The sequence below is a fragment of the Hemitrygon akajei genome, chromosome 12, assembly GCF_048418815.1.
Source record: "Hemitrygon akajei chromosome 12, sHemAka1.3, whole genome shotgun sequence".
In the NCBI taxonomy this organism is placed as follows: domain Eukaryota; kingdom Metazoa; phylum Chordata; class Chondrichthyes; order Myliobatiformes; family Dasyatidae; genus Hemitrygon; species Hemitrygon akajei.
This window is the reverse complement of record NC_133135.1, coordinates 108,891,980-108,919,296: the sequence shown is the minus strand read 5'-3', so window position 1 is coordinate 108,919,296 and position 27,317 is coordinate 108,891,980. Positions and strand designations below refer to the sequence as shown.

The 27,317-nt window shown below is 45.7% G+C and overlaps 1 protein-coding gene across 3 annotated transcripts in view; it reads left to right on the top strand.

Annotated features, from left to right (window-relative positions):
* LOC140737369 (SPARC-related modular calcium-binding protein 1-like) overlaps positions 1-27,317 on the top strand; it is a 237,157-nt gene that overhangs the window by 86,220 nt on the left and 123,620 nt on the right. For 2 of the 3 annotated variants that reach the window (XM_073063830.1, XM_073063829.1), the window contains exons 4-9: positions 342-441; positions 6,703-6,753; positions 11,149-11,205; positions 14,032-14,109; positions 16,902-16,970; positions 20,952-21,144. In XM_073063830.1, coding sequence (XP_072919931.1) covers positions 342-441; positions 6,703-6,753; positions 11,149-11,205; positions 14,032-14,109; positions 16,902-16,970; positions 20,952-21,144 — 548 coding nt within the window. The remainder of the gene's footprint in view (positions 1-341; positions 442-6,702; positions 6,754-11,148; positions 11,206-14,031; positions 14,110-16,901; positions 16,971-20,951; positions 21,145-27,317) is intronic. The other variant, XM_073063831.1, reaches the window with a different exon arrangement.

The following is a 27,317-nucleotide window of genomic DNA, read 5'->3' as shown; positions in this document are numbered from 1 at the left end:
TTCAGCGACAGGTTACTATCGATGCAATGCTCCTCAGACAGGATGAAGAGGTCAATACTCCCCAATACCATTAGGCTTTACAATTCAACTGCCAGGACTTAAGAACTTTTTAAAAGCTATTATTAATGCTTTTTGAGATAGTGATTTAGATGCATATCATATTTTTTACTGAGTTAAGTATTGTATGTTATTAGTTTTGCTACAACAAGTGTATGGGACATTGGAAAAAAAGTTGAATTTCCCCATGGGGATGAATAAAGTATCTATCTATCTATCTATCAAAACAGGGAGCACTCTACCTCGAGGCACAATCGCTCATTGCCTTCTCTCTGATTCCGCAGGTTCAGTGTCACAAGCTGACGGGCTACTGCTGGTGCGTAACGCCCGAGGGCAAGCCGGTCAGTGGGTCTTCGGTGCACAACCAGACTCCCACCTGCTCAGGTACGGCCACGTACACACACACACCGCTGTCACGTGGGGGGTTAGTGTGCTCGTCGGTCGAAAGCCGCGTGCGTCGTGCCGGTCACCGACTGGCCCTCTTGAAGGATGCAGCAGCTCGTTCCCATTGGTTGCCTTGTGTGCGGCGGCTCCGGTGTCCGGTTTCAGGCGCCTCAGGGTGTAAGAGCATCCGGTGAGGGAGGCCCGGTCTCTCTGCAGGCCACTCTTCACACTGAGGCCATGACCGGTGCTAAAGGACCACTGGGAAGGGACGCTCAGACACAGAAGGCCCGTGCGCACTCTTAGCTAAGCAACTGCTTGTTGAATATTTAGTTTTGTAGTCTGGGTAACTTTGGGGAGACTTGGATGTTCGGTGGAATGTTTTACCGTTGGTAAATAAGTGATTAATATACTAATTCGTAGTCAGTCTCACTCACCAAACCCATGAACCTGCACTGGTTTCCCAAATCAAAGGAGCCAAAAGAAAAATCTGTTTTGCTGGTTGAATGACTTATTTGCAGAATTAGGAAGTGAAAACAAATATTTAATTTGGATGAAAACCAAGCTCTCGATGGGAAACAAACCCGGAATGTTGGAATTACTCAGCAGCCAGGGTGGCATCTATAGATTCGGAAAAAGTAACACTTCAGGTCAAAGGTTCTTCATTGGGATTCTCAAAGGCAAAGTAACAAGTCTGCTGGAGTCGTCCATTGTGTCCAGGGCAACCCACACGGCCTCCTCTATGTCGGCAAGACCCCTCATAAACTGGGGGACCGCTTCGCCGAGCACCTCTGCTCCATTGTCGAACATTGTGTTCTTCTGTCTTTTTTAGAATTGGTTCTTTTGGGTTTCTTGGTTTTGTGGCTGCCTGTTAGGAGACGAACCTCAAGGTTGTATAATGTATATGTACTTAGAACTTTGAACTTTTGCACATAGATGCTGGAAATACAAAGCAACACAAATACAAAGGAGAGGAGAATGAACCATGGGAGAAAGGGAAGGAAGAGAACCAAAGGGAGGTGATGGGCGGGTGAGGAGGAGAGAAGGGGTTAGAGGGAGCCAGAATGGGGAATGGAAAAAGAGGGAAGGGGGAGGGGGAGAAATTACCAGAAGTTAGAAAGAGCAATGTTCATGCCATCAGGTTGGAGGCTGCCTGTAATTAAAGGATTATGTAAATCTGGACGAAACATTTGCATTGATAAGACCATAAGATATAGGAGCAGAATTAGGCCATTTGGCCCATCGAGTTTGCTCTGTCATTTCACCATGACTGATACATTTTTTTCTCTCAGCCCCAATCTCCTGCCTTCTCCTCGTATCCCTGCATGCCTTGAGCAACGAAGAATCTATCAACTTCTGCCTTAAATACACATACAGATTTGGCCTCCACAGATACCTGTGGCAGTAAATTCCACATGTTCACCACTCTCTGGCTAAAGGAATTCCTCCTCATCCCCATTCTAAAAGGACACCCCTCTATTCAGAGGCCGTGCCCTCTGGTTTTAGACTCCCCCCACTACAGGAAACATCCTCTCCACATCCACTCTATCTGTGCCCTCTGGTCCTAGACTCCCCCACTACAGGAAACATCCTCTCCACATCCACTCTATCTGTGTCCTCTGGTCCTAGACTCCCCCACCATAGGAAACATCCTCTCCACATCCACTCTATCTGTGTCCTCTGGTCCTAGACTCCCCCACCATAGGAAACATCCTCTCCACATCCACTCTATCTGTGTCCTCTGGTCCTAGACTCCCCCACTACAGGAAACATCCTCTCCACATCCACTCTATCTGTGTCCTCTGGTCCTAGACTCCCTCACCATAGGAAACATCCTCTCCACATCCACTCTATCTGTGTCCTCTGGTCCTAGACTCCCCCACTACAGGAAACATCCTCTCCACATCCACTCTATCTGTGTCCTCTGGTCCTAGACTCCCCCACTACAGGAAACATCCTCTCCACATCCACTCTATCTGTGCCCTCTGGTCCTAGACTCCCCCACTGTAGGAAACATCCTCTCCACATCCACTCTATCAAGGCGTTTCACCATTCGATAGGGTTCAATGAGGTTGTCCCTCATTCGACACCATTTCTGTTTCAGTTAATCAGTTTAGTTCATTTAACTCATTATGTCATTGATCATTAGCATCCTGTTGTTATTTGTTTAATCATATACTGGGTTATATACCTACAAAGCAATTAGGTTTTTATTAGACAAGTGGCCCATTACTTAATATGTTACTTTCTTTAACAAATTACAGAAATGTCTCTGTAACATTTAATTTTTTGGAAAATGAATGCTGTAAGGATTTAGATGTATATCATATTTTTTACTGAGTTAAGTATTGTATGTAATTAGTTTTGCTACAACAAGTGCATGGGACATTGGAAAAAAGTTGAATTTCCCCATGGGGATGAATAAAGTATCTATCTATCTATCTGTCTATCTGTAAGTAACATACACTGGCTCTCCTTTGTCCACCCTTCCTTGAAGAACTCAGGCAAGATTTCCCTTTACAGAAACCATGCTGAATTTGACTTATTTCATCTTTAGTCTCCAAGTACCCCGAAGCCTCGTCCTTAATAATAGACTCCAACACTTTCCCAGCCACTGAGGTTGGGCTAACTGGCCTATAATTTCCTTTCTTTTGCCTTCCTCCCTTCATAAAGAGTGGAATTACATTTACAATCTTCCGGTCCTCCGGGACCATGCCAGAATCAAGTGATTCTTGAAAGATCATAACCAATCCATCCGTTATCTCTTCAGCTCGTGTGTATTCCACAGTGAAAATTGATGCAAGGTACCAATTAAGTTCATCTTCCAATTCTTCGTCCCCCGTTACAACTTCACCAGCATCATTTTCCAGTGGTCCAATATCAACTCTCACTTCCATTTTACTCTTTATATAATTAAAAAAAACTTTTAGTATCCTGCTTTATATTATTGGCTAGTTTGTCCTCATGTTTCATCTTTTCCCCTCTTATGGCATGTAATTGCCTTTTGTTGGATTTTAAAAGCTCAATGATCCAACTTCCCACTCACTTTATTGATGTAGTAGTAGTTTGCTACCTTGTATGTCCTTCCCTTGGCTTTTATGCATTCCAACCCCTGCCATTTGAGAACTCCTGTGGGACTTACCTATCCTGTGCCTTGTGAACTATTCCCAGAACCTTCAGCCATTTCTGGGAATCCCCGCCAGTATCCTCCTCCAATCCACCTGGGCAAGCTCCTCTCTCATGCCTCTGTAATTCCCTTTATTCCGCTGCGATATTGATACATCTGACTTATGCTTCTCCCTCTCAAACTGCGGTATGAATTCAATCATGTTATCATCACTGCCTCTTAAGGGTTCCTTTACATTAAGCTCCCCAATAAGATCTGGGTGATTACACAACACCCAATGGCCTTTCCCCGAGTAGGCTCAAGCACAAGCTGCTCTAAAAAGCCATCTCGTAGGCATCCAACAAATTATTTCTCTTGCGATCTGACACCGAACTGATTTCCCCAATCCCCTTGCGTATTGAAGTCCCTCATTACAATTGTGTCATTACCCTTATTACATAGCTTTCCCACTCCCTTTGCAATTTCAATCCCACATCTTGGCTGCTTTTTAAAGGCCCATGTATGATTCCCATAATGGTTCTTTTACCCTTGCAGTTTGTTAACTCCACCCACAAAGATTTGACATTCTCTGACCCTATGTCACCTCTTTCTAAAGCCATAATTTCATCTCCTACCAACAGACCACATCACTGCCTATACCTTCCTGCTTGTCCTGTCCTTTGATATTAAACTCCCAACTATGACCGCCTTTAAGCCACAGCTCAGTGATGCCCATAACCTCATTCCGACCAATCTCTAATTGTGCCACGAGTTCGTCCACCTTATTCCGAATGCTACGTGCATTTAAATACATCACCTTCTGTCCTGCGTTCTTTGCTCTTTTGGATTTTGTCTCTGTGGTACAATTTAACTCTTTGCTCTGTCTGCAGTTGTACCCAGTCATTGGCTTGTCCTTCCTTACATCCATGTCACACCATCATCTACTTGTAAACCTGCTGGTTCATCCTCAGCTCTGTCATCCTGGTTCCCATCCCCCTGCTATGTTAGTTTAAACCACTCCCAACAGCTCTAGCAATCCTGCCCTCAAGAATATTGGTCCCCCTTGGGTTCAAGTGCAACCTGCCCCTTTTGTGCACGTCACACCTGCCCCAGAAGAGGTCCCAATGATCCAGAATTCTGAATCTCTGCTCCCTGCTCCAATTCAGTTACCCATTTATCTGTCTCCTGTAGCTATTGGGTGACTACCTCCCTGTAGCTCCAGTCTATCACCTCTTCACTTTCCCTAACAAGCTGAAGGCCATAGTACTGCCCCTCCAGTTCCCTAACTTGGTCTCTAAGGAGCTGCATCTCGATGCACCTGACGCAGATGTGGCCACTGGGGAGAGTGGTAGTCTCCCAGAAGTCCCACATCTGACACCCAGAACAGAACATTGGCTCTGTAGACACCCCCCCCCCCCACTCTCTCTAAAGTTAAATAAGAAAAAAGGAATGAACGTAACTGCTTACCTGTTCTCACCGAAGCCCTGTTGAGCGAAAGCCTTACCACTCTGACTCAGACTGCTCCCATGATGACCGCTCCTCTCGACGTCACCTCTCTGTTATGGAGTCTGGGTTTTTAAAACTCTACGATGGAGTTGTGTCAGTGCAGTACTCCTATCAGCAATTGGCAGTGTTGACTTTGTCCTCAGGGTTATGGGTGGGAGAGGGCTTCAACCACATCCACCTGACTCTAGGAATGGTGGCGTAGGATACTGCGCAAGGGCGTTACGTCGATGTTTCTCACCAGCCACGCACTTCCTTCCCAAGCATAAGTAGCTTGGCAAAAAACATCAGAGTTCAAAGTACATTGATCCTCAAATCATATCTACTGTATACAACCCTGAGATTCATCTCCTTACAGACAGCTACAAAAGAAAGAAACCCAATAAAATCCACTAAAAAAAGACCACCAAACACCCGATGTGCCGAGAAAGAGAAACCAAATCATGCAAATGGCATTCAGAACTGAAGTTTATGAAACTGGGTCCGCAGCCAGGAAGCCCGTCACCACTGCAGCCGATCCAGGAGCCCGTTAGTTCCAGTGATGAGCAAACCTCACAGAGCAGTGAGATAAACACCATCCTGTCCCTCGGGTCTGGCCCTGACACCTTGACCATTTCGATCTGCCCGGCGCTTAAATTGTCCAGACCGCAGGTCATCCTTCACTCTGGGGCCCAGACCCAGAGTGAGGAACGACCTGAGGAGGTTTGATCAGTTTAAACAGGAGAAATGGATTACTGACTACCAGAGATAAGGGAAATAACTCATTAGGAATAGATCATTAGATCAGCAACAATCAACCTGCACAGATCTAACTGTACCTCAGCCAATTAGTGTGTAACTTCCCTCTGGACTTGGAGGCAATTCGATGCGGCACACTGAGACAAGGCGAGGCAAGGCAGCAGACCCATGGCTGAGGGTCAGGAAGACCCGAAGTCTGATCGGTTTAAGTGCCGGGCCGAATTGGAAAGATCGGGTGCAGGCTGAATCGAGGCAGCGAGTGTCAGGCCTCAGAGCCTATCGAGGCAACTGAAACCGATGCTTGGACGTGGAATTAGGTGCCGGGCCAGACTGAGAAGGTGAGGGACGGGCCGGTTCAGCTCACTGCTCTGCGCCGAGCTACGGGTCTCGGACTCTCTTTGTGGTCTTCAGTTCAGAACTCTATCTGCTTGCAGTTATTAATTGGATATTTTTTTCTCTCTCTCTGCACATTGGGATTCTTTGTTCTGCGGCTGCCTGTTAGGGGACGAACGTCAGGTTGTATAGTGTATATGTACTTTGAACTTTGAGCAAAGGAACACTACGGCCACCTCTTCCACTACCCTGGACTTGTCTCTGACTGTGTTTGTGGTTTTTGTTTTCTTTTGCACCGTCCTCTCCGCACTGCCCTGCGTAAGTTAAATACTGCACGTTGTCCGTAGCTACGGGCCTGCCTGCAATGCTGCTGCAAGCAAGTTTTGATCGTACTTGTACCTCGTTCTACTTTGTCCACAAGACAGGTCTGATGATGAGGAGCCCCTGTACCTGCTGGTCCACTAATCTGGAAACACCAGTATTTTGAATACTCAGTGTGGTCAAATTGCTATCAAATTAGAAACATTTATCAAATTTGATATGCTATCGATTTAGAACTTATCCAGAACTGATTGTTCTTTCAGATTTCACGAAGGACAAAACCTCCCAGAGGGCTCGGGACTCCAGCAGAACGGGTAACTTTAAAGCTTTTGGTTACTTTGATTAATTTTTCTGCGGTTTGGTTTACCACCCTCCTCTGACCAAAACAACTTGACTGACTAACCACCTTAGACATAAGAAACAGGAGCAGGATTAGGCCATTTGGCCCATCCAGTCTGTTCCGCCCTTTCATCATGGCTGATCCATTTTCCCTCTCAGCCCCAGTCTCCTGCCTTCTCCCCTATATCCCTTCATTCTGGACTAATCAAGAATCTATCAATCTATGCCTTAAATATACCCAATGACTTGGCCTTCACAGCCCCCTGTGGCCCCTAATTCCACAGTTTTGCCACTCTCTGGCTAAAGAAATTCCTCCTCTCCTCCATTCAAAAAGGCTGTCCCTCTATTTTGAGACTGTGTCCTCTGGCCTTAGACTCCCCCACCAGAGAAGACATCCTCTCCTGGAAAAGGTGAGAAATTGAGAGGTGAGGAAAACTCTATTAATGTTGCATCAAACTCCAAGGTTAAAGGGAGTTAATGATCCAAATTTCTGTCTGAAGTCCACTAAAAGAAATTGATTTGGAGTTTGAATTTTTACTAAATCATCAGAGGCAAATCCAGAGGGCACAGCCTCAGAATAGAAGGACATCCCTTTGAAACAGAGATGAAGAGGAATTTCTTCGGGCAGAGAATGGTGAATCTGTGGAATTTATTGCCACAGATGACTGTGGAGGCCATGTCATTGGGTGTATTTAAAGCAGAGGTTGATAGGTTCTTGATTAGTCAAGGCGTCGGACGATATGGAAAGAAGGCAGGAGTGTTGGGTTCAGAGGGATAATGAATCAGCCATGCTGGAATGGCAGAGCAGGCTTGATGGGCTGAATGGCCTGATTCTACTCCTAAGTCTTATGATCCTTCAGCAGTACAAGAGTTTGGCACACAGTCGATGGGCTGAAGGATCTCTTTATGTTGTAGTGCTTCACGACTGTGCTTCAGACCAGGTGACAGAAGGTGAAATCAGACTGACCTGGGATTTCCCCGGCTAAAACGAGATGAGCTGAATCAGAATCAGGTTTACTGTCCCAGGCACACGTCTTGAAATTTGTCTTTGCGGCAGCGGTACAATGCAAATTATAATAATAGAGAAAAACTGTGTATTAATGTATTGAAATAAGTATAGATATATATAAATATCTATACATAAAATAGTTACGTTAAATAATTAGCACAAAAATAAAAATTAAAGAGTAGAGAGGTATTGTTCATGGGTTCAATGTCCATTCAGAAATCTGATGGCAGACGGGAAGAAGCTGTTCCTGAATCATTGTGTTTGTAGCTTCAGGCTCCTGTACCTCCTCCCTGATGGCAGCAATGAGAAGAGGGCATGACCTGGGTGGTGGGATTTCTTCATGAAGGACGTCGTCTTTTTGAGGCTTTGCTCCTTGAAGATGTCCCGGATGCTGGGGAGGCTGGTGCCCATGATGGAGCTGACTGAGTTCACCACTCTCTGCAGCTTTTCTCAATCCTGTGCAGTAGCCCCCCAATCCCCCCCATTCCAGGCGGTGACACAACCAGTTAGAATGCTCTCCATGGTACATCTACAGTGGCCTGTGATCGAAGTTCCTGTGATTTGATGTCCGTAAAATGCAAGTTGATCTGAGGACCAGTTTGAGGATGCTACTGTGGATCCAATACCGTGTGAAAGATCTCAAATGTCGCACAAACCCACATTGCACGGAAGCAGGCGTTTTAGCTCAACTCATCCAACCAACCCTGATGTCCATCCAAGCTAGTCCGATTTGACCCATGACCTTTCTGCTCCACGCGGTGGCTGTACGTTGCATTCACCAGTGACAGGAAGCCTGTGTGGGGGAGTTTTTAAAGTGGAAGAGCCATTGCACTGGGGCAGTCCCGCTCTCTTGACCTCGGAAGTCGGGGTCCAGTGATACGAACAAGTGTCACAAACTGTGGGCTTCCCTGGTTTCAGTGGATGGCCATGAGGTCTTCTGTGCCTCGTCAGGCCCTTCACTCCCCGCGGAGCATCGCAGTACCACCTCACTGGCTGTTGGATCTCTCTGTAGATCTCTGATCCATATACTTGTCCATTTACAACACTCTTGTGTGGAAAGCAGTATAAAGACTTGTTACATGGACGAGGAAATATGCAGTGAAATATGTCATTTGCTGGGGGCTTGGGGCAATGTCGCCATGGTACTGGCACCAACATAACATTCCCACAACATACTTACCCGTACATCTTTTTCAATGTGGGAGAAAACCCACGCAGTCACGCGGAGAACGTATAAGCGCCTTACAGACAGTATCGGGAATTGAAATCCCATTCTTCAAATCCGAATCCATCAGGTTTAATATCACTGGTGTGAAATTAGTTGCCTGTGCAGCAGCAGTACAATGCAATACATAATGACAGGAAAAGCATGGATTGCGGTAAGTATATATTTTACATACTAAATAGCTAAATAAGTAGTGCAAAACTAGAAAAAAGATTAGTGAGGTGGTGTTCATGGGTTCAATGTCCATTCAGAAATCGGGTGGCAGAGGGGAAGATAGATAGATAGATAGATAGATACTTTATTCATCCCCATGGGGAAATTCAACTTTTTTTCCAGTGTCCCATACACTTGTTGTAGCAAAACTAATTACATACAATACTTAACTCAGTAAAAAAATATGATATGCATCTAAATCACCATCTCAAAAAGCATTAATAATAGCTTTTAAAAAAGTTCTTAAGTCCTGGCGGTAGAATTGTAAAGCCTAATGGCATTGGGGAGTATTGACCTCTTCATCCTGTCTGAGGAGCATTGCATCGATAGTAACCTGTCACTGAAACTGCTTCTCTGTCTCTGGATGGTGCTATGTAGAGGATGTTCAGAGTTATCCATAATTGACCGTAGCCTACTCAGCGCCCTTCGCTCAGCTACCTGAATCGTTCCTGAATCGTTGAGTGCGTATCTTCAGGTTCCTGTACCTCCTCCCTGATGGTAGCAATGAGAAGAGGGCATGTCCTGGGTGATAGGGGTTCTTAATGATGGATGCCACCTTTTAGAGGCATCGCTCCTTGAAGATGTCCTGGATACCATGGAGGTTAGTGTCCATGATGGAACTGACTGAGTTTACAACTCTCTGCACCTTATTTTGGTCCTGTGCTGTGCCCCCCCCCCCCCCACCTCAATACCAGACGGTGACGCAGCCAGTTAAAATGCTCTCCATGGTACATCTGTAGAAATTTGTGAGTGTCTTTGGGTCAAATCTCCTCAAACTCTGAATGAAGTATAGCTGCTGTCTTGCCTTCTTTATAGCTACATCGATATGTTGGGTCTAGGATTGATCCTCAGAGATGTTGGTACAGAGGATCTTGAAATTGCTCACTCTTTCCACTTCTGATCCTTCGATGAGGACTGGTGCGTGTTCCCTCGTCTTGTCCTTTCTCCAGTCCACAATCAGTTCTTTGGTCTTACTGACATTGAGTGCAAGGTTGTTGCTGTGACACCACTCAACCAGCTGATATATCTCACTCCTGTACACCCTTTCATCACCATCTGAGATTCTGCCAACAACGACTGTATCATCAGCAAATTTATAGATGGAATTTGAGCTATGCTTAGCCACACAGCCACGGGTGTAGAGAGAGTAGAGCAGTGGGCTAAGCACTTATCCCTGTGGTGCACCAGTGTTGATGCAGAGGTGGAGATGTTATTTCTGATCCACACAGATTGTGGACTTTTAGTTAGGTAGTTGAGGATCCAGTTGCAGAGGGAAGTACAGAGGTCCAAGTTCTGGACTTTTTTGATCAAAACTGTAGGAATGATGGTATTAAATGCTGAGCTGTAGTCAATGAACAGCATCCTGGCATAGTTATTTATATTCACAAACAGGAGAAAATCTGAAAATGCTGGAAATCTGAGCAACACACACAAAATGCTGGAGGAACCCAGCAGGCCGGGCAGCATCTAGGCTTGAAACCTCAGCTGTACTCTTTTCCTAGATGCTGCCCGGCCTGCTGAGTTGCTGCAGCATTTTGTGTGTTGCTAGGTATTTGTATTGTCCAGGTGATCCAAGGCCGCATGAAGAGCAAACAAGACTGCATCTGCTGTAGACCCACTATGGCAATAGGCAAATTGCAGTGGGTCCAGGTCCTTGCTGAGACAGGAGCTAATTCTAGCCATAACCAACCTCTCAAAGATCTTCAAACCACTGACACTATAAAAACATTGCACTAATGTGCCACTCTGGTTGTGCACGAGAGGCAGCATCAAAGTTGGATCTGGGCAAGGTTGTCTCATGTCTTACAAACTGTCCATTCAACTCTTTTGTTGCTACTAAGCATCTAATCAATGTGTGGGTAGAATAGATAATACTAACCTCAATAATAGTCCCTTTTCGATTCTTTTCTTTTCTGGTCCCAGAACAAGGAGTCAAACTTCAAGCAAACTCAAGAACCACGTCTCACAACAAGGGTAAAGGTACGTGTCCCTCATTGGTACAGTGGCATGCAAAAGTCTGGGCACCCCCGGTCAAAATTTCTGTTACTGTGAATAGTTAAGCGAGTAGAAGATGAACTGATCTCCAAAAGTCATAAAGTTAAAGATGGAACATCCTTTTCAAAATTTTAAGTAAGATTGGTGTATTGTTTTTGTTTTGTACAATTTTAGAGTGAAAAAAGGAAAGGAGTACCATGCAAAAGTTTGGGCACCCCAAGAGATTTGAGCTGTCAGATAACTTTTACCAAGTACTCAGACCTTAATTAGCTTGTTAGGGCTATGGCTTGTTCACAGTCATCGTTAGGAAAGGCCAGGTGATGCAAATTTCAAAGCTTTATACCTTGTCCCAACAATCAACAGCCATGGGCTCCTCTAAGCAGCTGCCTAGCACTCCGAAAATTAAAATAACTGATGCCCACAAAGCAGGAGAAGGCTATAAGAAGATAGTAAAGCGTCTTCAGGTAGCCGTTTCCTCAGTTCGTAATGTAATTAAGAAATGGCGGTTAACAGTAAAGGTGGAGGTCAGGTTGAGGTCTGGAAGACCAAGAAAACTTTCCAAGAGAACTGCTCATAGGATTGCTAGAAAGGCAAATCAAAACCCCCATTTGACTGCAAAAGACCTTCAGGAAGATTTAGCAGACTCTGGAGTGATGGTGCACCGTTCTACTGTGCAGCGACGCCTGCACAAATATGACCTTCATGGAAGAGTCATCAGAAGAAAATCTTTCCTGCATCCTCACCACAAAATTCAGCATCAGAAGTTTGCAAAGGAACATCTAAACAAGCCTGATGGATCTTGGAAACAAGTCCTGTGGACTGATGTAGTTAAAATAGAACTTTGGCCGCAATGAGCAAAGGTATGTTTGGAGAAAAAAGGGTGCAGAATTTCATGAGAAGAACACCTCTTCAACTGTTAAGTATGGGGATGGATCGATCATGCTTTGGGCTTGTGTTGCAGTCAGTGGCATGGGGAACATTTCACTGGTAGAGGGAAGAATGAATTCAATTAAATACCAGCAAATTCTAGAAGCAGTCATCACACCGTCTGTAAAAAAGCTGAAGATGAAAAGAGGATGGCTTCTACAACAGGATAATGATCCTACACACACCTCAAAATCCACAACAAACTACCTCAAGAGGCACAAGCTGAAGGTTTTGCCATGGCCCTCACAGTCCCCCGACTGAAACATCATTGAAAATCTGTACAGAGACCTCAAAAGAGCAGTGCATGCAAGACGGCCCAAGAATCTCACAGAACTCGATGCCTTTTGCAAGGAAGAATGGGCGAAAATCCCCCAAACAAGAACTGTAAGACTCTTAGCTGGCTACAGAAAGCGTTTACAAGCTGTGATACTTGCCAAAGGGGGTGTTACTAAGTACTGACCATGCAGGGTGCGCAAACTTTTGCTTCAGGCACTTTTCCTTTTTTGTTATTTTGAAACTGTAAAAGATGGAAATAAAAAAGTAATCTTGCTTAAAGTATTAAAGAAATGTGTTATTATTAACTTTATGCCTTTTGGAAATCAGGTCATCTTTTACTCGCTTAGCTATTCACAGTAACAGAAATTTTGACCAGGGGTGCCCAAACTTTTGCATGCCACTGTATGTTCTAATTATCTACACTACCAAGTAACTACTTTATACTATTGACTTAACGATTGAAAAGATTGTAGCCAAGAGTGACTAGGGAATGGGATTGAAGTGATTACTATTGGATTTCTGTTTATTTTCTGATCCTCAGGGTACTTACGGGAGTCAGGAATAATGAGCAGACTTAATTTCAATATTTCTGTTTATTTTAGAGTGCAAACAGACATACAAATACTAAGCAAGTGAAATAAAGAGCCGGGAAACAACGCTGAGAGGTGTATGGATGCGTAGGCAAAGAAGTCAAGATGGTGCCCCTGAAAAATCCATCACTTTTATAGATAAGAGAAGGGAAATTCCTTCGATAGGTGCAAACTAGTTAACAGGAAACATAATTAAAACAATTACATCATGTGGCAATGTGCTAATGAAAAATAAGAAAGTTGATAAACCGTTAGTTTAGCTGCTATACCGCTTTCTGCCAGTGAGTGGGGATGAACGATCTTGGAAAAATGCATGGGTTTGTCAAAAAGCACAAATCTTATAACTTAAAAAACCAGTGGTTTCCAACATCATCAAGTGTACCGTAAGAGAAGATGAAGAGGAGATCTCAGAGAGATTTGGACAATGTTCCACATACTCACAAAAGGCCAAACATAACTAGACCTGTAAAGGTTCTAGGCTACCACACACTCAAAATGCCAGAGGATCTCTGGCAACATCCATGGAGAGGAACAAAGAGTCGATGTTTCGGCCTGAGACCCTTAACCAGGACTCGAAAGGAAGGGCGAAGAAGCCTGAATAAGAAGTGGGGAGAAGAAGGGGTACAAGGGTCTTTGGAAGTAATGCTCCCTTGCCACTCCCTCAGAGTGGGCAGTCAACTTCTGACTTGTAGTGGCTCAGCTAAGGTTAGGAATTTCAAGAAGGCAGGAGACTTGAAGGAGGAGAAATTAAGCCCATGGGACCTGTATGTGTTGTATAATCGTCACACTTAAAATAACTGGGTTTGCAAATCTCTTGGGAATTTATGCTTCTGGAAGAGAAGAGGAATATTGTTTCAGGCAGTGAATCGAGTTTAATCAGTGAGTCTTTGTCGACACAGTTTAATTGAAAGGACTGATCTAAAGGTACCATGTAACTCAGTTGATCAAGGCATGCAATCCAATAGAAAGGGTCCAGTTCCAAATCCTTCCAACTTTTGTTCGGATTTCTCCCAAACAGCTGAGACAGTGGATAATCCCAGGCAGAGGTCTGCTGATGAGAAGCATAAAGATGTACTTCTGGTCTCTAAAAATCCAGGTGAAGTATCTGTGGTCTCTCTGTCAGTACAAGTTCAAAGTACATTTATTATTATGTCACCGCATACAACTCTGTGATTAATTTTCTTCCAGGCACACTCAATAAATCCATTATAGAGAAATAACCATAAAATAATCGATGAAAGATGGCATCAACTCGGGTGTTCCACCAGAGTGCAAAAGATAACAAGCTGCGCAAATACAAAAAGAAAGAAATAAATGATTGCTATGTCTTATGACGTAAGACCATAAGATTTACAGTTCTGTGCAAAAGCTTAGGCACATATACAGTGCCTATAAAAAGTATTCACCTTTTATAAGAAAAGACTCCATAATGTCAAAGTGAAAACAAATTTCCACCAATTGGTCTAAATTTATTACAATTATTGTACATAAAATAATTGATTACTCACTCCCTTCAAGTCAGCATTTAGTAGATGCTCCTTTGGCAGCAATTACAGCCTTGAGTCTGTGTGGATGGGTCTCTATCAGCTTTGCACATCTGGACACTGCAATTTCCCCCCATTCTTCTTTACAAAACTGCTCATGGGGTTTGTGAGTGAACAGCCCTTTTCAAGTCCAGCACAAATTCTCAGTTGGGTTGAGGTTTGGACTCTGACTTGGCCACTCCAGGACATTAACTTTGTTGCTTTTAAGCCGTTCCTGTGTAGCTTTGGCTTTATGCTTGGGGTCATTGTCTTGCTGGAAAACAAATGTTCTCCCAAGTTAAAGACTGCATCAGGTTTTCATCCAGGATTTCCCTACATTTTGTTGTATTCATTTTACCCTCTACCTTCACAAGCCTTTGGTCTGCTGCAGTGAAGCATCCCCACAGCACGATACACCCACCACCATGCTTCACAGTAGGGTGTGTTTTTGAAGATGTGACTTGTTTGGTTTATGCCAAACATAGCGTTCAGTCTGATGGCCAAAAAGCTCAAGTTTGGTTTCATCGGACCATAGAACCTTCTTCCAGCTGACTTCAGAGTCTCCCACATGCTTTCTGGCAAACTCTAGTCAAGATTTCATGGGAGTTTTTTTTTCAACATTGGTTTTCTCTTTAAAACTGCAACTGCACCCAGGCAACAGTTGTTGTATGTGCAGTCTCTCCCATCTCAGCCACTGAAGCTTGTAACTCCTCCAAAGTTTGTCTTAGGTCTCTTGGTGGCCTCCCTCACTAGTCCCCTTCTTGCACGGTCACTCAGTTTTTGAGGAGGCTTGCTCTAGGCAGATTTACAGCAGTGCCATGTTCTTTCCATTCCTTGATGATTGACCTAACTGTACTCCAAGGGATATTCAGCGACTTAAACATTTTCTTGTATCCATCTCCTGACTTGTGCTTTTCAATAACCTTTTCGCAAAGTTGCTTGGAGTGTTCTTTTGTCTTCATGGTGTAGTGTGTGCCAGGATACTGACTCACCAGCAGTTGAACCCTCCAGATACAGGTGTATTTTTACTACAATCAATTGAAACACCTTGACTGCACTCAGATCTCCAAAAACAGATCTCCATTTAACTAATTATGTGACTTCTAAAACCAATTGGCTGCACCGGTGATGATTTGGTGTGTCATATTAAATGGGGTGAATACTTATGCAATCAATTATTTTGTGCTTTATATTTGTAATTTAGATCACTTTGTAGAAATCTGTTTTCACTTTGACACAACAGTATCTTTTTCTGTTGGTCCGTTTCAAAAAAGCCAAATTAAATCCACTGTGATTCAATGTTGTAAAACAATAAAATATGAAAACTTCCAAGGGGGGGTGGTGTGAATACCTTTTATAGGCACTGTGTATAGGTTGGGTGTGTAAGACTTCTGCACAGTACCGTATTTGTCAACGTGGAGTGCAAAGCGAGTGTGTAAATCTGGTGGGAGCAAAGGCACAGCTGGAGCACCGCAGGAGTGGTGTGGGACAGGTGGCAGAGAAAGAGTGCCAGAGGTGGCAGGGTGGCACAATTGTAGACATACCGAGCCCTCAAACACCAGGCAAGGTCATTTGATCACAAACAATTGGTTTATTGATCACTTCAGAATGTCTCTCTGGTGCTTCCCACCTCCTCTCCTCTCCCTTCCCCTTTTCCCAACCATGAATCTCCTCTTCCTGCCCCCTTCCCACTCTCAGCTCACAATAGAGACCTGTATCAGAAGCAAGTTTATCATCACTCACAAATGTCAGGATTTTTTTGCCACAGCAATACAGTGTGATATATATATATGTGCCTAAGACTTTTGCACAGCACTGTAGGAGCAGAATTAGGCCATTCGGCCCATTGAGTCTGCTCTACCATTCAATCACATCTGTTTTATTATACTTCTCAATCCTATTTTCCGACCTTCTCCCTTTAACCTTTGACACCCTTAATAATCAAGAACCTATCAACCTCTGCTTTAAACCTACCCAAAGGCTTGTTCTCCACAGCCGTCTGTGGCAATGAATCCCACAGATTCACCACCCTCTGGCTAAAGAAATTCCTCCTCATTCTTTGTATGTCCAGTCTTTGTATGCTGGAGGAATTCAGTGGGTCAGGCACTGAGGAAAATGAACGGTCATTATTTTTGGGGTTGAGAGGGAAAATAAATCTGCTATAATTTGGCTGGTAGAGGTAACACGGTGCACCAAATTGCCTAATTCGACTCCAATGTCTTATAGTCCATTTATGTTAATTTGGAAACTAGTTCATTTGACAATAGGAGAACAGATGAGAACCCTGATTTACATAGAGTGGGTATAGAAAAGAGAAGAGGGCATGAAACCCTCTCACGTTTAACATTTTGCATTTGTCTTGTAGAACTGTCGTACCCAGCCCCGTGGTTCCTAATCATCAGAGATGCCAAGTCAAACCGCAGCTCGAAGCTCGGTAAGTAGGAGGGACTCCATGCGATACAAACCACCATTAATATCACTGGACAACAAACTTTTCCTGAAGTGTTGCTTCCTTAGAAATAGACCACTTGAAGCTGAACACAAATATAATTTCAGACTACTTGTCTCACGGAGGAATTTGGAGAAACAAGAAATTAACTTTTATTGAATATAATGCAATTAAATGTATAATGGAGCTGAAACTTTGCAATAGTTCAACTAAGTTAGAAATGTTTTGCTGATGATTCTCATTTGTACTCAGTGTATGAGGCTTCTCGCTAAGTGTTCAACAATAACTAGTTAGCATTAATGGATTCCAGTTGCCCAAATCCTGTTTCTCCATGATCATAATGTCCCGGTGAAACCTTTCACCATGTTCGTCACTAACCATGCCAAGATTTGCAGGGAAGAAGTCTAAATGGGAATGCAGAAAATGAATCTTTAGTGACATGTTGCACTTCATGGTTTTGTATGTTTGAAGCATGTTGTCAACCAGCTGCACGTAGTCTGGTGCTCTGTAGTTGCCAAGAAAATTTCCGACAACATCCTTGAATGTCTTCCATGTGATTTTCTCCGGTCCCATTATAAGTTCTTTGAATTGCTTGTCTTTGATGGCCTGTTTGATTTATGGATGAATGAAAATACCTCCCTTAATCTTGGTATCAGCTATTATGGATTGAATTATGAACTGAAATAACAAATATATGTGATTTAAAAAAATAGTGACTGGTCAGGAAATTTCATTGTGATTTTCATGATCAGCAGCCTAAAGTCCATTAGATACACCCTAAAGTATTCAGAAAGCAGTATCTTTGTTGTCCAGTGTTATGTGCTAGATAATGTTCGGCAGTTGGAAGTGATCCTATGGAATGGGAGGGACCGTGTGGTTGTTTTTTCCAGTGCTGTGCAGTGGCCCCTCCATATCGATGGTGATGCAACTAGTTAGAATGCTCTTCACGGTACTTTTGTAGAAGCTTTCAAGTGTTTTACTTGACAAACCAAATCTCCTAATGAAATATAGATGCTGTAATGCCTTCTTTCTAATTCCATCCACATGCATGCAGCCTTTTTAGAGGCATCGTCCAGATCCCATGAAATGAAATATTTTAACAACCTTTTGAGGATCTCGATAGTGAAGAGGATAGTGCCTAGGATGGAGCTGGCTGAACTTACAACTTTCTGCAGCTAATTCTGATCCATAGCTAAATTACCTGTTTTTTCTTAACTGTGTTCTGATCCTTGCTTGGAAATGAATGAGTTAACATTTGGTGGGGCTATTTAAGTTGAAGCTGGTATTTCCCAAGTGATTGACACACGAGACTCAGGTTCCCTATCGTTCATTACCTGATTCCTTTGTGACATTGTCAAACTGACATCCATGAACACATGTCCCTGAAAACGAAGTTACTTCCCAGTTTAAGGCATCTTGTAAGTTAGCTTGCTGGGAAATGAGAACCTCCTAAAGCAGTCATCATCCTCATCATCATTGTGTGCCATGTCATGTGACATGCAAAAGAAGGCAAGTTATGCATATAGTTTAAAAAAAGTTTGAAAAGTTGAGTTGTAGAGTTCTTGAACGTGAGTCTATAGATTGTAAAATCAGTTCAGAATTGAGGTGAGTGAAGTTATCCACACTGCTCAAGGAGCCTGATGGTTGAGGGGTAATAACTGTTCCTGAACCTGGTGGCGTGGGACCTGAGGCTCATTGTGGAGAGTGAAGTTATCCACACTGGTTCAGGAGTCTGATGGTTGTGGGGTAATAACTGTTCCTGAACCTGGTGGCGTGGGACCTGAGGCTCATTGTGGTGAGTGAAGTTATCCACACTGGTTCAGGAGCCTGATGGTTGTGGGGTAATAACTGTTCCTGAAGCTGGTGGTGTTGGACCTGAGGGTCATTGTGGTGAGTGAAGTTATCCAAACCGGTTCAGGAGCCTGATGGTTGTGGGGTAATAACTGTTCCTGAACCTGGTGGTGTGGGACCTGAGGCTCATTGTGGTGAGTGAAGTTATCTCCTCTGGTTCAGGAGCCTGATGGTTGTGGGGTAATAACTGTTCCTGAACCTGGTGGTGTGGGACCTGAGGCTCATTGTGGTGAGTGAAGTTATCCACACTGGTTCAGGAGCCTGATGGTTGTGGGGTAATAACTGTTCCTGAACCTGGTGGTGTGGGACCTGAGGCTCATTGTGGTGAGTGAAGTTATCCACACTGGTTCAGGAGCCTGATGGTTGTGGGGTAATAACTGTTCCTGAACCTGGTGGTGTGGGACCTGAGGCTCATTGTGGTGAGTGAAGTTATCCACACTGGTTCAGGAGCCTGATGGTTGTGGGGTAATAACTGTTCCTGAACCTGGTGGTGTGGGACCTGAGGCTCATTGTGGTGAGTGAAGTTATCCACACTGGTTCAGGAGCCTGATGGTTGTGGGGTAATAACTGTTCCTGAACCTGGTGGTGTGGGACCTGAGGCTCATTGTGGTGAGTGAAGTTATCCCCTCTGGTTCAGGAGCCTGATGGTTGTGGGGTAATAACTGTTCCTGAACCTGGTGGTGTGGGACCTGAGGCTCATTGTGGTGAGTGAAGTTATCCACACTGGTTCAGAAGCCTGATGGTTGTGGGGTATTAACTGTTCCTGAACCTGGTGGTGTTGGACCTGAGGGTCATTGTGGTGAGTGAAGTTATCCAAACTGGTTCAGGAGCCTGATGGTTGTGGGGTAATAACTGTTCCTGAACCTGGTGGTGTGGGACCTGAGGCTCATTGTGGTGAGTGAAGTTATCCACACTGGTTCAGGAGCCTGATGGTTGTGGGGTAATAACTGTTCCTGAACCTGGTGGTGTGGGACCTGAGGCTCATTGTGGTGAGTGAAGTTATCCACACTAGTTCAGGAGCCTAATGGTTGTGGGGCAATAACTGTTCCTAAACCTGGTGGTGTTGGACCTGAGGTTCATTGTGGTGAGTGAAGTTATCCAAACCGGTTCAGGAGCCTGATGGTTGTGGGGTAATAACTGTTCCTGAACCTGGTGGTGTGGGACCTGAGGCTCATTGTGGTAAGTGAAGTTATCTCCTCTGGTTCAGGAGCCTGATGGTTGTGGGGTAATAACTGTTCCTGAACCTGCTGGTGTGGGACCTGAGGCTCATTGTGGTGAGTGAAGTTATCCACACTGGTTCAGGAGCCTGATGGTTGTGGGGTAATAACTGTTCCTGAACCTGGTGGTGTGGGACCTCCTGCCTGATGATAGTAGTGAGAAGAGAGCATGGACTGGATGGCAGTAGTTCTTGATGGGAGCTGCTTTCTTGTGGGCAATCTGACTCTTTGGTTGTAGTTATCATAATGTGCTGTGTCATACGATGTGGGTGATCATGGTCTTGACTGTGATTGCTCTTGGCAAGATTTTGCAGTAGTTTGCCATTGCCTTCTTCTGGGCTGTGTCTTTACAAGATGGGTGACCCCGGCCATTATCAATACTCTTCAGAGATTGTCTGCCTGGCGTCAGTGGTCACATAACCAGGACTTGGTGATATCCCTATCTGGGGGGGGGGGGGGGGGGGTTTGCTAAGCAGGTGCTACACCTTGCCCAAGGGTGACCTGCAGGCTAGCGGAGGGAAGGAGCGCCTTACACCTCCTTTGGTAGAGGTGTTTCACCACCCCACTACCTCTTGTAAACAGTAGACACAAGCAATTACAGATGCTGCCATCTGGAGCATCAGCTGGAGGAAGTTGCAGTTTAGGAAGAGTCTGTGGGAGGGGTGGGAGTGAGAATCGTCACTGTTTTGGATTGAGACCCTGCAAGGCTTTAGACCAATACGTTGTCTTCCCCTGAGCCCCCTCCCCACAAGCACATCGATTTTTCCCTGCCCCTGCAGATTCTGCTCAACCTGCTAACTTCCTCCAACGGATTGCTGGCTGCTTTCAGCAGGAGGGGTGAGAGCTGCACCTTTAACGCTGGATGGTCCTTGTTATGTGTTTTCTGTCCCTTTGTTAGACCAGCCAGTGTCTTGTGAACAGGAGCGCCGAGCTGCCATCGAAGAGGCGAAGCTGCATCAGTACGAGGGAGCCTTCGTTCCACAGTGCAGCACTGGTGGCCTCTACAAGCAGGTGCAGTGTCACCAGGCCACTGGGTACTGCTGGTGTGTTCAAGTTGATTCGGGCCACCCGATCCAAGGTACAACTGCACGGTGAGTCGGAGTTAAAGCACAGAAACAGGCCCTTTGGCCCGTCTCATCCATGCCAAACCCTTCTACTGCCTAATCCCATCACCCTGCACCTGGACCGTACCCCTCCAACCCCTCCCACACACGTACTTATCCAAATTTCTCTTCAAAGTTGAAACCAAACCCACATCTACCACTTTCACAGGCAGCTCGTTCCACACTCTCGCCTCCCTCAGAGTGAAAAAGATCTCTCTTAAGTTCCCCTTAAATACTTCACCTTTCACCCTCAACCAGGGGTCCATGGACCTCTTGGTTAATGGTAGAGCTCCAAGGCATAAAAGAAGTTTAAGATCTCCTCCCCTAAACCTTTGACCTTCAGTTCTACACTTACCTGATCTCAGTGGAAAAAGCTTGCTTGCATTTACTCTACCTGTACCCCTCATACTTCCATTAAATCAAATCTTCCCTCAGTCTCCTCTGCTCCAGGGAATAAAGTTCTAACCTACTCAACCTTTCCCTATATTGGGGCAGCACAGTGGTGATTTTGGTAGGCCAACACTTTATGGGACCAGCGACCCAGGTTCAATTGCTGTTGCTGCCTGTAAGGAGTTTGTGTGTCGGTTTCCTCTGGGTGCTCCAGTTTCCTCCCACAGTCCAAAGACGTACCAGTTGGTAGGCTAGTTGGTCATTGGAAATAGTCCCGTGATTAGACCAGGATTAAATCGGGGATTGAAGAGTTGGAAGGGCCTATTCCGCACTGTCTCAATAAATAAATAAATAGATAGCCCAGGTCCTCAAGTGCTGGCAACATCCTCGTAAATACTCTCTGCACTCTTTCAATCTTGTTGATATCTTTCCTGCAGGTAGGTGACCAGAACTCCACACAAAACTCCGAGTTTGGCCTCACCAACATCGCATACAGTTTCAACATCCTCACTCTTGGTGCTCAGTGCTTTGATTAATGAAGCACAGCATACGATGAGGAAGAGCTTGAATGTTTTGCAAGTTTTTATTTGCTTGTTGAGATACTCCACAGAATAGGCCCCTCTGGCCCTTTGAGACACGCCACCACTCAACAATTTAACTCTATCCAAATCTTGGGACCATTTACAATGATTAATTAACCTACCAACTCTTACGTCTTTGGCCTGTGGGAGGAAACCAGAGCACCCGGAGGAAATCCACATGGTCCCAGAGAGAACATACAAAATCCTTACAGGCAGCGGCAGGAATTGAGCCATGGTCACCAGCACTGCAGAGTGTTGTGCTAACGCTACCTTGCTGTCCTTTGAAATTGAACAGACGTTGTTTTGAAACTGGGGTTGCATTAACGACATTGCTGGGTGAATCATTTGGGCAGCAGCTCTTCGTGGTTTGTCAGAGACAAATCTTTGCCAGGAGATCGTGTGTTGTTTGTCAGGGGGAAAAGGGAGTGCAGTGTGAGTTTAAAAAGATATAACACCTGAGAGCAGAGGAAATGCAATTCCTCCAAATATTGATAAATTGCCATTGGTAAGGTGGACTCTCATGCAGGTTATGGACGTATAGATCTTCTCCCCATTCTTCATGGGTCATGGTGTGACAGTCATTGAGTAATCCAGGCTTCCTTTCAGACTTTGCTAAGTACCGATGTCTTTTGATGAAGCTTTCAGGCATTCTGTGGCAGTCACATAACTCGTTACATAGAACAAAAAACATTATTGTGTGCAGTTTTGGTCACCGAATTACAGGAAGGATATTAATAAGGTTGAAAGAGTGCTGAGAAGGTTTACAAGGATGTTGCTGGGACTTGAGAATCTGAGTTACAGAGAAAGGTTGAATAGATTAGGACTTTATTCCCTGGAGCGTAGAAGAATGAGGGGAGATTTGATAGAGGTGTATAAAATTATGATGGGTATAGATAGAGTGAATGCAAGCAGGCATTTTCCACTGAGGTCAGGGGAGAAAAAAACCCAGAGGACATGGGTTAAGGGTGAAGGGGGAAAAGATTAAAAGGACCATTGGGGGGGGGGGGGGGGCTTCTTCACACAGAGAGTGGTGGGAGTGTGGAATGAGCTGCCAGATGAAGTGGTAAATGCGGGCTCACTTTTAACATTTAAGAAAAACTTGGACGAACCAGCTTAAAAGTAAATAAAAACAAACCCTCAAAAACTAATTACTCTTACCTACACCTATCCCTCCATCTTCCTCACATCCACCTGCATAACCAAACATCTCTAAAGCCTCTAATATACTCGCCTCTACCACCATACCAGGCAGCACATTCCAGGCATCCACCACTCTCTGAGTAAAAAACTTACCCCTCACATCCCCCTTGAACCTACCCGCACCTCCCTCACCTTCAACGCACGCCCTCTGGTATTAGACATTTCCACCCTGGGAAACAGATACTCCCTGTCCACTCTCTCTATGCCTCTCATAACCTTATAAACCTCTATCAGGTCTCCCCTCAGCCTCCGACACTCCAGAGAAAACAACCCAAGTTTATCCAGCCTCTCGTTACAGCACATGCCCCCTGAACCAGGCAGCATCATGATAAACCTCTTCTGCACCCTCTACAAAGCCTCAACGTCCTCCCTATAGTGTGGTGACCAGAACTGTGTGCAAAACTCCAGACGTGGCCTAACCAGAGTTATGTAAAATTACAACAAAACCTCTTGACTTTTGAACTCAATAGCGCCAACGATCGAGGCTACAATTCCCGCTGCTCTCTGTGAAAAGTTAGTACGTTCTCCCCATGACCACTAGGCGCTCTGGTTTTGTCCAGAGATGCACGGGATGGGGTTAATAAGTTGTGCGCGTGCTGTGTCGGTGCCAGAAGCGTGGTGTCACTGCAGGCTGTCCCCAGCACATCCTCGTATTGTGTTAGAGCAGAATTAGAACATTTGACCCATTGAGTCTGCTCAACCTTTCCATCATGGCTGATCTACTTTCCCTCAGTCTTCTCCCTGTACCCCTTCACAGCCGGTTTAATCAGGAATCTATCCAACTCGGCCTTAAATATACCCAATGTCTTGGTCTCCACAGATTCACCACTTTCTGGGGAAAGAAATCCCTCCTCATCTCTGTTGTAAAAGGATGTCCCTCCATTCTGAGGCTGTGCCCTCTGATCCTCGACTCCCCCACCATAGGAAACATCCTCTCCACATCGACTCTATCTGTGTCCTCTGGTCCAACACTCCCCCACCGTAGGAAACATCCTCTCCACATCCACTCTATCTGTGTCCTCTGGTCCTAGACTCCCCCACTATAGGAAACATCCTCTCCACATCCACTCTATCTGTGTCTTCTGGTCCTAGACTCCCCCACTATAGGAAACATCCTCTCCACATCCACTCTATCTGTGTCCTCTGGTCCGAGACTCCCCCACTATAGGAAACATCCTCTCCACATCCACTCTATCTGTGTCCTCTGGTCCGAGACTCCCCCACTATAGGAAACATCCTCTCCACATCCACTCTATCTGTGTCCTCTGGTCCTAGACTTCCCCACTATAGGAAACATCCTCTCCACATCCACTCTATCTGTGTCCTCTGGTCCTAGACTCCCCCACTACAGGAAACATCCTCTCCACATCCACTCTATCTGTGCCCTCTGGTCCAAGACTCCCCCACCGTAGGAAACATCCTCTCCACATCCACTCTATCTGTGTCCTCTGGTCATAGACTCCCCCACTATAGGAAACATCCTCTCCACATCCACTCTATCTGTGTCCTCTGGTCCTAGACTCCCCCACTATAGGAAACATCCTCTCCACATCCACTCTATCTGTGCCCTCTGGTCCAAGACTCCCCCACCGTAGGAAACATCCTCTCCACATCCACTCTATCTGTGTCCTTTGGTCCAACGCTCCCCCACTGTAGGAAACATCCTCTCCACATCCACTCTATCTGTGTCCTCTGGTCCGAGACTCCCCCACTATAGGAAACATCCTCTCCACATCCACTCTATCTGTGTCCTCTGGTCCTAGACTCCCCCACTATAGGAAACATCCTCTCCACATCCACTCTATCTGTGTCCTCTGGTCCAACGCTCCCCCACCGTAGGAAACATCCTCTCCACATCCACTCTATCTGTGCCCTCTGGTCCAAGACTCCCCCACCGTAGGAAACATCCTCTCCACATCCACTCTATCTGTGTCTTCTGGTCCTAGACTCCCCCACTATAGGAAACATCCTCTCCACATCCACTCTATCTGTGTCCTCTGGTCCGAGACTCCCCCACTATAGGAAACATCCTCTCCACATCCACTCTATCTGTGTCCTCTGGTCCTAGACTCCCCCACTATAGGAAACATCCTCTCCACATCCACTCTATCTGTGTCCTCTGGTCCAACGCTCCCCCACCGTAGGAAACATCCTCTCCACATCCACTCTATCTGTGGTCCTAGACTCCCCCACTATAGGAAACATCCTCTCCACATCCACTCTATCTGTGTCCTCTGGTCCAACGCTCCCCCACCATAGGAAACATCCTCTCCACATCCACTCTATCTGTGGTCCTAGACTCCCCCACTATAGGAAACATCCTCTCCACATCCACTCTATCTGTGCCCTCTGGTCCTGGACTCCCCCCTCTATAGGAAACATCCTCTCCACATCCACTCTATCTGTGTCCTCTGGTCCTAGACTCCCCCACTATAGGAAACATCCTCTCCACATCCACTCTATCTGTGTCCTCTGGTCCTAGACTTCCCCACTATAGGAAACATCCTCTCCACATCCACTCTATCTGTGTCCTCTGGTCCTAGACTCCCCCACTACAGGAAACATCCTCTCCACATCCACTCTATCTGTGCCCTCTGGTCCAAGACTCCCCCACCGTAGGAAACATCCTCTCCACATCCACTCTATCTGTGTCCTCTGGTCCTAGACTCCCCCACTATAGGAAACATCCTCTCCACATCCACTCTATCTGTGTCCTCTGGTCCGAGACTCCCCCACTATAGGAAACATCCTCTCCACATCCACTCTATCTGTGTCCTCTGGTCCTAGACTCCCCCACTATAGGAAACATCCTCTCCACATCCACTCTATCTGTGTCCTCTGGTCCAACGCTCCCCCACCGTAGGAAACATCCTCTCCACATCCACTCTATCTGTGCCCTCTGGTCCAAGACTCCCCCACCGTAGGAAACATCCTCTCCACATCCACTCTATCTGTGTCTTCTGGTCCTAGACTCCCCCACTATAGGAAACATCCTCTCCACATCCACTCTATCTGTGTCCTCTGGTCCGAGACTCCCCCACTATAGGAAACATCCTCTCCACATCCACTCTATCTGTGTCCTCTGGTCCAACGCTCCCCCACCATAGGAAACATCCTCTCCACATCCACTCTATCTGTGTCTTCTGGTCCTAGACTCCCCCACTATAGGAAACATCCTCTCCACATCCACTCTATCTGTGTCCTCTGGTCCGAGACTCCCCCACTATAGGAAACATCCTCTCCACATCCACTCTATCTGTGTCCTCTGGTCCGAGACTCCCCCACTATAGGAAACATCCTCTCCACATCCACTCTATCTGTGTCCTCTGGTCCTAGACTTCCCCACTATAGGAAACATCCTCTCCACATCCACTCTATCTGTGTCCTCTGGTCCTAGACTCCCCCACTACAGGAAACATCCTCTCCACATCCACTCTATCTGTGCCCTCTGGTCCAAGACTCCCCCACCGTAGGAAACATCCTCTCCACATCCACTCTATCTGTGTCCTCTGGTCATAGACTCCCCCACTATAGGAAACATCCTCTCCACATCCACTCTATCTGTGTCCTCTGGTCCTAGACTCCCCCACTATAGGAAACATCCTCTCCACATCCACTCTATCTGTGCCCTCTGGTCCGAGACTCCCCCACCGTAGGAAACATCCTCTCCACATCCACTCTATCTGTGTCCTTTGGTCCAACGCTCCCCCACTGTAGGAAACATCCTCTCCACATCCACTCTATCTGTGTCCTCTGGTCCGAGACTCCCCCACTATAGGAAACATCCTCTCCACATCCACTCTATCTGTGTCCTCTGGTCCTAGACTCCCCCACTATAGGAAACATCCTCTCCACATCCACTCTATCTGTGTCCTCTGGTCCAACGCTCCCCCACCGTAGGAAACATCCTCTCCACATCCACTCTATCTGTGCCCTCTGGTCCAAGACTCCCCCACCGTAGGAAACATCCTCTCCACATCCACTCTATCT